Below are 9,778 nucleotides of genomic sequence, written 5' to 3'. Positions count from 1 at the left end.
AATTATAGGTCCGATACTAAGATAAGTCGGATTTGTTTGAATTCTTCATGTTAGTAATATTGTTCATTGCAAGGTTAAGATAGTGAACATGCCAAAGATTAGTAAATTTCCATGTGCGCACGTCAAAATATTCAATTTGCCGATGTAAGTATGAAGCCACGTTGGGCAAATCCCTCGCATCAAAACAACGATCTCACGAGATAGGCGCAGACGACGTTCATGATATTTGGGAACTCTTGTTTTCCATCACCCAATTTAGTACAATTTATTAAGTGATGAAAGCATAAGCAATCCACGGGGAACTCCCATTTCAAAGAGAGAAATATTTTTGTTCAAATATGATTGTTTAACAAAGGATGAAAGCAGCTCCATTTCGTTGAAATTATGGTTGTTTCTAGACTAATGCTTGAGACTAATTTCGTTCTAGTTCTAGTGTTGGGTAAGTTTTGTCCATGAGATATTTGTGACGGATTTCAAACTTATGCACTACACGTAATATCCATTTACAGGAAGTGCAATTTATCATTGCATCACATTACTCTCCACTCATCCTGAGTAACAATGAGTAACAAGAATCTAAGCATCAAGTAACAACTCAGGGTATCCATAATGGGAGTCAATAAATCCAATTTGAGTCAATTACTGAACGTTAATTTGTGGGTTAATTAGAGAGGAAATTGTGATGGATATTGTTCACTTAGTTCCAACAAATACAGTTTGAGTCAGTTACCATATGTTAATTTGTGAGTTAATTAGAAGAAGAAACTGTGGAAGGCATTACTTACGCAATTATTGGAGATTGATTATTTCATATTCTCAACAAATGTATTTTTTTAGAATTCGAACTTATATTTTTCTATTTACGAGAGCTAGGACCGTTTACTACTCAATCACTATTTTATTATAATCAGTGAACTAATTAATAGATGTTAATTAGTAACCCCTTTATAAGTGCAGTTCTGTTATATAAGAGAAACTCATGATCTTAGTATATAAATAAGAGAATTAAGAAAAAAAAATAATAATTTCATCGATGAAAATTAAATTTAAATCTCGTGATTTTAAAAAATATGTACCGTTGGGTTACGTCGTACCGATTTTTATTTGCAAGACCCAGACACAGATGTTTTAAGTCCCCTCCTCTCGTATCCCCTGTAGCCTCTTCTCTTTCTTTCCTCGAGTCCTGTCCCTACTCTCATTTCACGTGACCCCATCCCATCCCATCCCATCCCAATCCCAATCCCATCTCTCTCTCTCTCTCTCTCTCTCTCTGCGACTCCGTGCAGTTCACTCTCACCTCGAGTTCCACCCTCGACGAAGAAGAAGAAGAAGAAGAAGACGACCGACCCCATCCTCAGATCTCTTTGAATGCCTTCATCTTCTCTCCCTCTCTTCAGCTCCTCCACCCACATTCCTCCTCCATGGCCCCACCACCCCACTCTCCTTTCTCTGCTGCCATTCTCATCCTCCATTTCCTCCTCCCCGCCGCCGCTGCCTGCTCCTTGAAGGCCGTTCCCGCCGTCTGCCCGCCCTTCTCCTCCTCCCCGCCGCCCTACCCCTTCTCCGCCTCCCCGGGTTGCGGCCACCCCTCCTTCCAGATCAACTGTTCCACCCCTCACTCCACCATCTCCATCAACCACCTCTCCTTCTCCCTCCTCCACTTCGACCCCAACTCCTCCTCCCTCCTCCTCTCTCCCTCCCACTCCTTCTCACACTCCAACTGCTCCTCCTCCTCTCGGTTCTCCTCCATTCCGAGCCGCTCCATCTCCCTCTCCGGCTCCCCCTTCCGCCCCTCCGATGCTCTCTGCTCCCGCCTCAACAACCTCCGCCCCTGCGGCAGCCCCAATTCACTCAACGGCAGCTGCTGCCCCTGGGAGTGCAAGCTCATCCACAGCCCCGCCCTGCTTCTCCAGGAGTGCGGCCCCACCCCCAGCCCCGCCACCTACCAGGGCTGCCAAGGCGATGTGCTTGATTTCCTCAAGAAGTTACTCGAAATGGGTAACGAGATTTTTCCAAAATCGCATCTGACTTTACACTATATTCGATTTCCTTTCCTTTACTTTCCATTTGCAGCGAGCTTCAAATCCTCGTCAATGTCTGTTTCAATAGGGATCGAAGTGGAGTGGGATTCATCGGATGGCGCCTACTTCGGTAGCTGCAGAGCTTGTCAGTCCAGCAAAGGCGTCTGCGGCTACAATTCGTCGGACCCGAAGAAGCAATTCCTCTGCTTCAACTTCCAGTCCCGAGTCTCGCCCCCGTGGATGCACCGACAGGACCCGAGCCACATCGCAATGCTGGGACTGATCTTCGTCATCACATGTCTGCTTCTGCTCGTCTCTGTTGTTGTAATGATTTTCCGGTCGAGACGCTTCAACTCCTCGCGGCCCGATGAGGACCCGACCTCAATCTTCCTTCGCCGCCACCGCTCCCTCAGCCTCCTCCCACCTGTCTTCACCTATGAGGAGCTTGAGTTGTCCACGGGGCATTTCGACCAGAGCCGCAAGATCGGGGATGGCGGGTTTGGGTCAGTCTATCTGGGGCGGCTCCCCGACGGACGGGCTGTGGCAGTGAAGCACCTCCACCGGCAGCGCCCCACTGCCGCCGCAGCTGCTGCTCGGGCCTTCTCTGCCAAGTCGTTTTGCAATGAGATCTTAATCCTCTCGTCGATTGACCACCCGAATCTGGTCAAGCTTCACGGGTACTGCAGCGACCCGAGAGGACTCCTACTAGTCTATGACTATGTCCCCAACGGGACTCTGGCGGACCACCTACATGGTCGCCTCCGGCACCGGAGACAGCTTCTAACGTGGCAGGTGAGGCTCGACATGGCAGTGCAGATTGGGCTCGCAATTGAGTACCTTCACTTCTCAGTGAGCCCGCCAATCGCGCATCGAGACATCACGTCCTCTAACATATTCGTTGAGGGGGACATGAGGATTAAGGTCGGGGACTTTGGGTTGTCGAGGCTGCTGGAGATCCCCGACGAGATGAATTCATCCTCATCGTGTGGGTCCGTATGGACTGGGCCGCAGGGCACACCGGGTTACCTAGACCCGGACTACCACCACTCATTTTTGCTCACCGAGAAGAGTGATGTCTATAGCTTCGGGGTTGTCCTGCTTGAGCTCGTCTCAGGGCTGAGGGCAGTGGACCAGAGCCGGGACAAGAGGGAGTTTGCACTGGCTGATTTTGCGGTCTCGAAGATCCAGATGGGGATGCTCCACCAAATGGTGGACCCAATGATCGCCCTTGACGGGGCGTTGAGTGAAGGGGTACACGCAATGGCTGAACTGGCCTTCCGGTGCGTGGCGGCCGAAAAGGATGACCGTCCCGACTCAAGGGAGGTCGCAGAAGAGCTGAAGCGGATCAGGAACAAGAGCCGTTAGATCATTGGGGTCCAAGAAGCCGAAGGCCGGCTGACAAATCTCGGGCGGTAGAATTCCGCACGCTGAAAGACGGACAACTCCGGTCTCATAAAGGAGGAATTGGCCATGGGGCTGGTTATATCGAGACCCTTCATACATACAACCAATGGCGTACGGTACGCAAAGCCCTGTACGATTCTTGAATCATGTCAAGCAGAGCGAGATGAGATCTTTATCAAATGAGAATGATTCTATGCTGCAATTGATTTTCCGTCTGAGCTCCGTGCGGCCATTATTGTTCTTCCGTCAAAATCTTGGTTTTTCTTCCACTTTTCGGTAGAGTCGTTTGAAAATGATCCCAGTGATGATGATCCATTCACTGTAATCTTGGCAAAATCTTTCTTTCGGAAAAGAAGTTGTCAACAAGAAAAAGCTGTCCGTACACAGATTTTTCAACATCTTACAAGAGATTTGCACTACCTAACTACATCGTTTACCGGGAAAGCTTCTCCTAAATGTCACAGACAACATCAAGAATGCCAGGAAGAAAGGGATTGCTTGATTTGTTATCCCAGAGTGAATCGATTACCCGAAAGGATAAAACATATGTATCTTTATCTCTATTCATCTTTATTCAGAGTCATTTACACCACCTCTTTCAAGTACAAAGGAGACATACAACTCGGTGGTTTACTCAGACAAAACCACTCGGGTTCTCGACAAAACCACTCGGATTCTGGTCCATGATGCAATAAAACTTCACCTCTTATTACCTCAGCGGCCTAATGCTATGCAACTCAAACAGAAATATGTGTGGGGAGTTGCTCGAAGTATGCATTCTCCAAGGCCCGGACCTTCTCGCTTAAACTTGTAGCTTCGGGCTTGCCCAGGAGCTTATATCCTCTCTCCTGCGAAGAGAAAACGAGAAATACAAGCTTTAATGAAGTTATTCATTTGGAAGACTTGGAGTAAAGTCCAGAAGAATACCAGTAATTGCCACAGGAAAGGGGCGCCCTCCCTCTTCTTGACCCGACTTTCCATCACTTCAATCGCTGCATTTGAAACTTTATCAAACAGGAGAAAGCTAGACATGGGATAGAGAAAAACATGCAGATGATCAGAGAATCAGTCCTACCCTTCTCGACTTGCCCAGTATTTAACAGCATGACATACCAAACTTCGTTGAACACGTCGAGCTGCTCATCAGATGCTCCAATCGTCTATCACAAAAAGGCAGGTCCATTCATTTGGGTCGCTCGCGACGCATTAGATACCGAAGATAGCATCTCATAGAATCAAATACTAGTAATTCCATGATATTATTACCTTACAATAATAGGCATCAAAATCTGGCCCCAGCAATTCAAGTGCTCTCTCCGAGTTACCTTTCCCATACTCCAACATTGCTTCTGCAAGCTGAGGACAGCAGTTATAGATTCCCAATGATCGAAGAACAGTTGATGTGAAAATTTAAGACAAAAATACACATATAAAGTAAGCTTTCAATACTTAATTCAGGAAATGATCGATCAAATAGAGACCAGTTCAAGACTTTAAAGGCATTTAAGGAGGCTAAAGGCAACAAGAAAAAGAGCATTGATTTAAACGAACCACTATTCCTTTTTGCATCGTTATTTGCTTCTTCTTGGTCATCATAGAAAATCTACAATAGAGGAGATCAGAGCCAAAATAAACGACTTGCTGGGTGGAAACTAAAAGGGAAAATTAGAGGAAAGGGATTTCTCTCTAACCTTGATTTCAACCCACCCAACAATTCTTCTGCTTTAGAAACCTCTCCCACACAAGCCAACGCCCATAAACATAACAAATCGAGATGCCACTCGATGTGCCAGTAGGTCTGAACATGAAAGTTGAAACCACAAAATCACGAAACTGACAGTATTTTTATGCCATATGCTGTTAACACGACTAGAAAAAATTGCAGAAGGAAAGCACTCTCGTAATTAGGGGAATGGAACATCACTCACTTGATTGATTAATTGCTTGGCTAAAGTTTTCAGACGATCCTCAGAGGCGCTTACATGCCCCCGCACATGTACCCGCAAAAGCAGACCTAGAGCATTCAAATAAACCTAGATAGAAGATCTCAGAGTAAGATAAATGACTGCTTAGAATTTCAAATTTGAAATTAGATTAGTGAAGGACAGATACTGACCTCTGCGCAAACAGCATCTGGTCTTTCCAATTCCTTCATTATTTGATTGTCATATATCCCGAGGACTTGGGTGATTGGGGCATGTCCTTCCAAGTAACAGAGTGCTATGTGCCACCAGTTGTGTGTTATCCTGAACTCGAGAAGTTTCCATGGTTAATTCTTAGATTAGAGAAAGTTAGTAAAAGTTTTTTAAATATGTAAGAATATTCGTACATGAATGAAGAACAAGAGCTCCATGATGCTGAACATTGTTTCATAAACTCAACTGCTTCTTTAAATCGGCACTCGAACTGAAGAACATGGCAAAGCTGCACAAAAATTTAGCACAATATGTTTAGAAAGAAATGTTTCTAGTAGTAAGGTATAACATCAAGATTTAAATCTAATAGACAATAATAGAGTGGGAGTCCCAATTTTAAGGGCAAACTCAGATATTATCACTCACAGCATGCTGTGCCCAACAGTCTTTCTCATTTATCTCGAATCCCTTCCTGGCAGCTTTCTCAGCATCTGCCATTCGACCGAGCTCGAGCAAAAAGAAAGCAAGCATTCCATAGACATAATCCTCTTGCTGATTAACGGGCAAAACCTATTAATACCCACAACCACCATACCAGACAAGATGAAAAAGCCATAATTGTCTAAATCGCAAGTAAAATGTTCAGAAATTTCCCAGGCACAAAATCGGTCACTAAACTTGTACTTATTGGCACTTTCTAATTTTCATCAGCAGAAAAAAAATCAAGAGTCGAGCCCTAAAAGAGGAACCTGTTCAACAAGATCAAGAGCAAGATCCGATCGGCCAATGTAGAAGCAGAAAACTTGAGCTCTCTTCAGAGATGCCAAATCTCTCGGGAAATCTTTCAAGAGCTACAGAAGACAAAAACCAAAAAGGAATATAAATATAGCAATACTAAGCAGATAAAAACATTTGCTACTGAGGCTAAGCTTGAAGAAGCATAATCGTCATCATGCTCCACCAGTAGCCATTCACGGTCTTGTCACAAAGTGTGGTCTATGCATGATGAGATGACGAGAAAGTTCAACTGTCATGAACCATACTGCAGACACTAAATGTACTACCACATGTAAGCAATCAGTCTATTGATTGCGAATGGGGTTGACTAAAACCAATGCAGAAGCAAAAAAGTGGAATACACTTCAACCATGAATAGAAAGGGCTAGCTAACCTTATAATGCAAATCAAAAGCTACATCATCGTCTCCGTTCTCTGTAATCAAGCTGCTGACAGCATCAAAAACTGCCGTCTCATAGGCAGTAGCTTGCCCCTGTGCAATAGAAGATGGTTTATGAGGGGGCATAAAGCTCTCTATTTCTCCATTCTTCCTCCTTATCTCGTTCATAACAGAATATCAATTAACTATACAGGATTCAATCCACAAAGTTCACAACTTTACTGAAACTCAACCACTATCTGGCGATCTTTCGATATATGTTCCCATTGCACAAGCAGATTCAGGTTCAAACAAGTCCAAGTATCCCTTACTTAGATTCCCCCCAAAGGAACAGCTTAGACTGTCTTCCAAAGCTCAATCTTTTAGCTTTCACAAACACACACACACACAGAGGAGGAGATCTTACAAGGCGAGACTTTGCAGATTCCAGGCAAGAGGAGACGCGGGAAGGATCAGAAGAAGAGAGGAAATGAGCCGCCAAAACATTAGCTAACACACAGCCCTCATCGTGCTTTACTGCCTCGAGAATCACTTTCCTCTCTCTCCCATAGCTCAACACCTTCAAAATCAAGAAACTGACTCAGACCCAGAAACGGAAAGAGAAAAACCCGAAACCCCGTGAGAGGAGAGATGAGGGCAAGGCATGAACAGGGCAACCTGGTGATAGTAGGCGTTAATTGCAGCGATGCAGTCATCAGAAGATGTCCTGACCCCATAGCCCCACCTGTCGAATCTCAGCTCCTCTTCCCCCATACTACTGTCTTTTTACTGCCTTGCAGGGAATTTCTCGAGCAAACACTTCCAATTTCCGATGGAAAAGGAGAAGGAGAAGAGTTCTTGGTTGCGATATGGATGACGGGGTTTTGCGGGGAATCTGTTCCGATCCTGAAGTTATTGTCTTGGGACGTATTTTCCGACAAGATTTGGAAGAACCCCACAAACTGGAGCTTTGTCACTGTCCACCTGGTTAATCGTCGGCGTCCCCATTACTCTTCTTCGCTTACAGATAAGAGCAGATATGGCAAATATCGTACGTTTGCTGACGAGGTTTACCACCAAAGAACGAAAATGAAAAAAAATTATCTTATATTTAATGAAAAAATTGATTAATACTTTTATTTTGAATTGATTTTCTCCGAAGTGTGACACAAAATTTACTAATTAATTTTAATATCAATTTTTTTTGTCTAATTAGTTTCTCAATGCAATTTTATTATTTCAATTGTTGTCAACGGAGCACGAAAGAGTTTTTCTATCTTCGCTATTTTTGGAGTAAAACACGAGGCATTTTGGATTTATCAGTTAAGATTAATTTTCATTTGGATCGTCGGTTTTTTTTTTTTTACTAATCCGGGATGTTCGAGTTTTGTCCGACTAATCCCCGAGACTCCGTGAATTCCGGCGGCGTATGAAACGGGTAATCACACCAAAAGCGCTCCGATGGCTCTAACGAGTTTCGAATTCGGGATCGGATGGATACTTAAACTCCTCCTCACTACTAGGCCAAACTCCTCGAAAATTTTTTGAATTGTCAACTTGGTTTTGCCACAGCATGCTTCTAATAGGTGTTAAAAAAATTGAAAGTTCGAGAGAAGTTTTCAGTTGGGAAAAAAAATAGATGGGACAAGTTATGGGTACCTATTAATAATTAGATTCAGAACTTACCTGAAATCTGTATTATATCATAGATTTCGAGTATCTTGTTGGAATTTATAAATTGTTCGAGGTCATATCAACAATGAAAGTAACGCAATTCAACTAAAAGTCACACGCATAAAACACATCGGAAGCAACAACAATAGCTGGGCACGGGAAACAAGGCAGGCAGAGCCGCAACAGCTGGGTGCCAGAAGCAGCAGCAGGTGGGCACGGAAAAGAGCAATAGCTAGGCACGGGAAATAGCAACAACTAGGCATCGGAAGCAGGTTGAGCAACAGCCGCTGGGCACCAAAAGCAGCAGCAGCTGGGCACCAGAAGTAGTAGTGGCTAGTCCGAATGGATGAGCTCTAGACTGGAAAGGACGAAATCGAGAGGTGGAAGGGGAATCGAGATGTGGAATCAACTGGAGACAGCGAAATTGGCTGTTGCAATTGACTAGAGACGATGGAAAGCTGCTGGAGACATGGAACCGAGAGCTGGAGCGACAATTGATGAAGCCGTGTTTGATGGCGGACGCAAAGCAGCAAACGATGAATCAGGAAGAATTGAAAGATATGGTTTTTTTAAAAAAAAAAAAAAACTTTTTTTAAAACTTTATCAAATATAATAATATAATAACATATAAAATAATAATAAAATAAAAGTAGATTCAGGATATCGGTTCTGAGTACCCAACGATTTGGAGTCAATCGATTTTTATCGATTCCTAAAATTGCTACTCAGACTCTATCTTAATTTCAATTTGACTTACCCAGAACCTACTTATGGGTAGGTCCCTATCGATTCTGGTTCTACCCGATACTCATGCATATCCCAAGGGAGAATAACACTAATTTAATTGAAGTAATAGAAAGGATAGAGAATATTGATATTGAAACGAACCCAGCGGATGGGTTGCATTAAGTTTTGGCAGTTTATAGAATTATAAAGTAGGAATTCTCTAAATTGATTAGGTAATAATTGCCTAATTAATACAAATAGCGAGAGAATGGCGGTTATTGAAAATTAAGTTTGGGAAATTATTATTAGGGGCCTTAATCTATTATGGACTAGGTGACTTAACATATAAATAGTACATTAACTTTGGGGGCCTAAAGCTATGGTTTTAGCAGCACGCCACTTGGCCCGATTGTCCCGACCCGGCAGCAAATATCTACTTGCTAGAACAAGGGGAAGTCCCTTTTATTTATCTCCCTCTCTCTGTTTTTTATTCCCCTTAAGGCGAGGCTACGAGTACTAATGTTTTACTAATGAGAATCAAACTTAAGGCCTGATCTTAAGTTGAGAACGATGCCACTAAGATCGGTACAAACTGATTCTTTCAGTGAGATTGAATGAAAGTACTATCGATTGTTATATTTAAGAAATTATTTTGGTCAAAT

General features: G+C 43.5%; 2 protein-coding genes across 4 annotated transcripts; one reads left to right on the top strand and one right to left on the bottom strand.

Moving 5' to 3' along the window:
- Positions 1-1,165: 1,165 nt before the first annotated feature.
- LOC116199819 (LEAF RUST 10 DISEASE-RESISTANCE LOCUS RECEPTOR-LIKE PROTEIN KINASE-like 1.5) lies at positions 1,166-3,640 on the top strand. Its single transcript, XM_031530356.1, has 2 exons — positions 1,166-1,998; positions 2,110-3,640. The coding sequence occupies exons 1-2, from the start codon at positions 1,422-1,424 to the stop codon at positions 3,384-3,386; spliced, it is 1,854 nt and encodes a 617-aa protein (XP_031386216.1). The 5' UTR covers positions 1,166-1,421; the 3' UTR covers positions 3,387-3,640.
- Positions 3,641-3,936: 296 nt separating this feature from the next.
- Positions 3,937-7,773, bottom strand: LOC116199855 (tetratricopeptide repeat protein 38). Of its 3 annotated transcripts, none has more exons than XM_031530413.1 (14): positions 7,395-7,770; positions 7,144-7,296; positions 6,732-6,830; positions 6,310-6,411; positions 5,987-6,112; positions 5,755-5,849; positions 5,542-5,671; positions 5,354-5,458; positions 5,117-5,223; positions 4,977-5,028; positions 4,692-4,781; positions 4,501-4,585; positions 4,353-4,417; positions 3,937-4,273 (listed from the first exon to the last, which is right to left on the bottom strand). In XM_031530413.1, exons 1-14 carry the CDS (start codon positions 7,488-7,490, stop codon positions 4,163-4,165), a joined length of 1,416 nt encoding a protein of 471 aa, XP_031386273.1. In that variant the 5' UTR covers positions 7,491-7,770; the 3' UTR covers positions 3,937-4,162. The 3 variants fall into 3 exon arrangements, 2 of the variants coding, with proteins under 2 accessions (XP_031386273.1, XP_031386272.1); XM_031530412.1 differs by having other exon boundaries at positions 5,987-6,130; positions 7,395-7,769; XR_004155608.1 differs by lacking the exon at positions 4,977-5,028 and having other exon boundaries at positions 5,987-6,130; positions 7,395-7,773.
- Positions 7,774-9,778: the final 2,005 nt, after the last annotated feature.

Source organism: Punica granatum, chromosome 3 (genome assembly GCF_007655135.1).
Source record: "Punica granatum isolate Tunisia-2019 chromosome 3, ASM765513v2, whole genome shotgun sequence".
NCBI classification, from domain to species: Eukaryota; Viridiplantae; Streptophyta; class Magnoliopsida; order Myrtales; family Lythraceae; genus Punica; species Punica granatum.
This window is presented reverse-complemented; position numbering and strand designations above follow the sequence as displayed.

Coding starts and splice junctions, on each gene's coding strand:
- LOC116199855 (XM_031530412.1), bottom strand. CDS start 7,490: ATGGGGGAAGAGGAGCTGAGATTCGACAGGTGGGGCTATGGGGTCAGG. Junction 5,459..5,541: donor CAGATGCTGTTTGCGCAGAG/GTCAGTATCTGT, acceptor TCTTCTATCTAG/GTTTATTTGAATGCTCTAGG. Junction 4,586..4,691: donor TTGATGCCTATTATTGTAAG/GTAATAATATCA, acceptor TTTTTGTGATAG/ACGATTGGAGCATCTGATGA.
- LOC116199819 (XM_031530356.1), top strand. CDS start 1,422: ATGGCCCCACCACCCCACTCTCCTTTCTCTGCTGCCATTCTCATCCTC. Junction 1,999..2,109: donor CAAGAAGTTACTCGAAATGG/GTAACGAGATTT, acceptor CTGTTTCAATAG/GGATCGAAGTGGAGTGGGAT.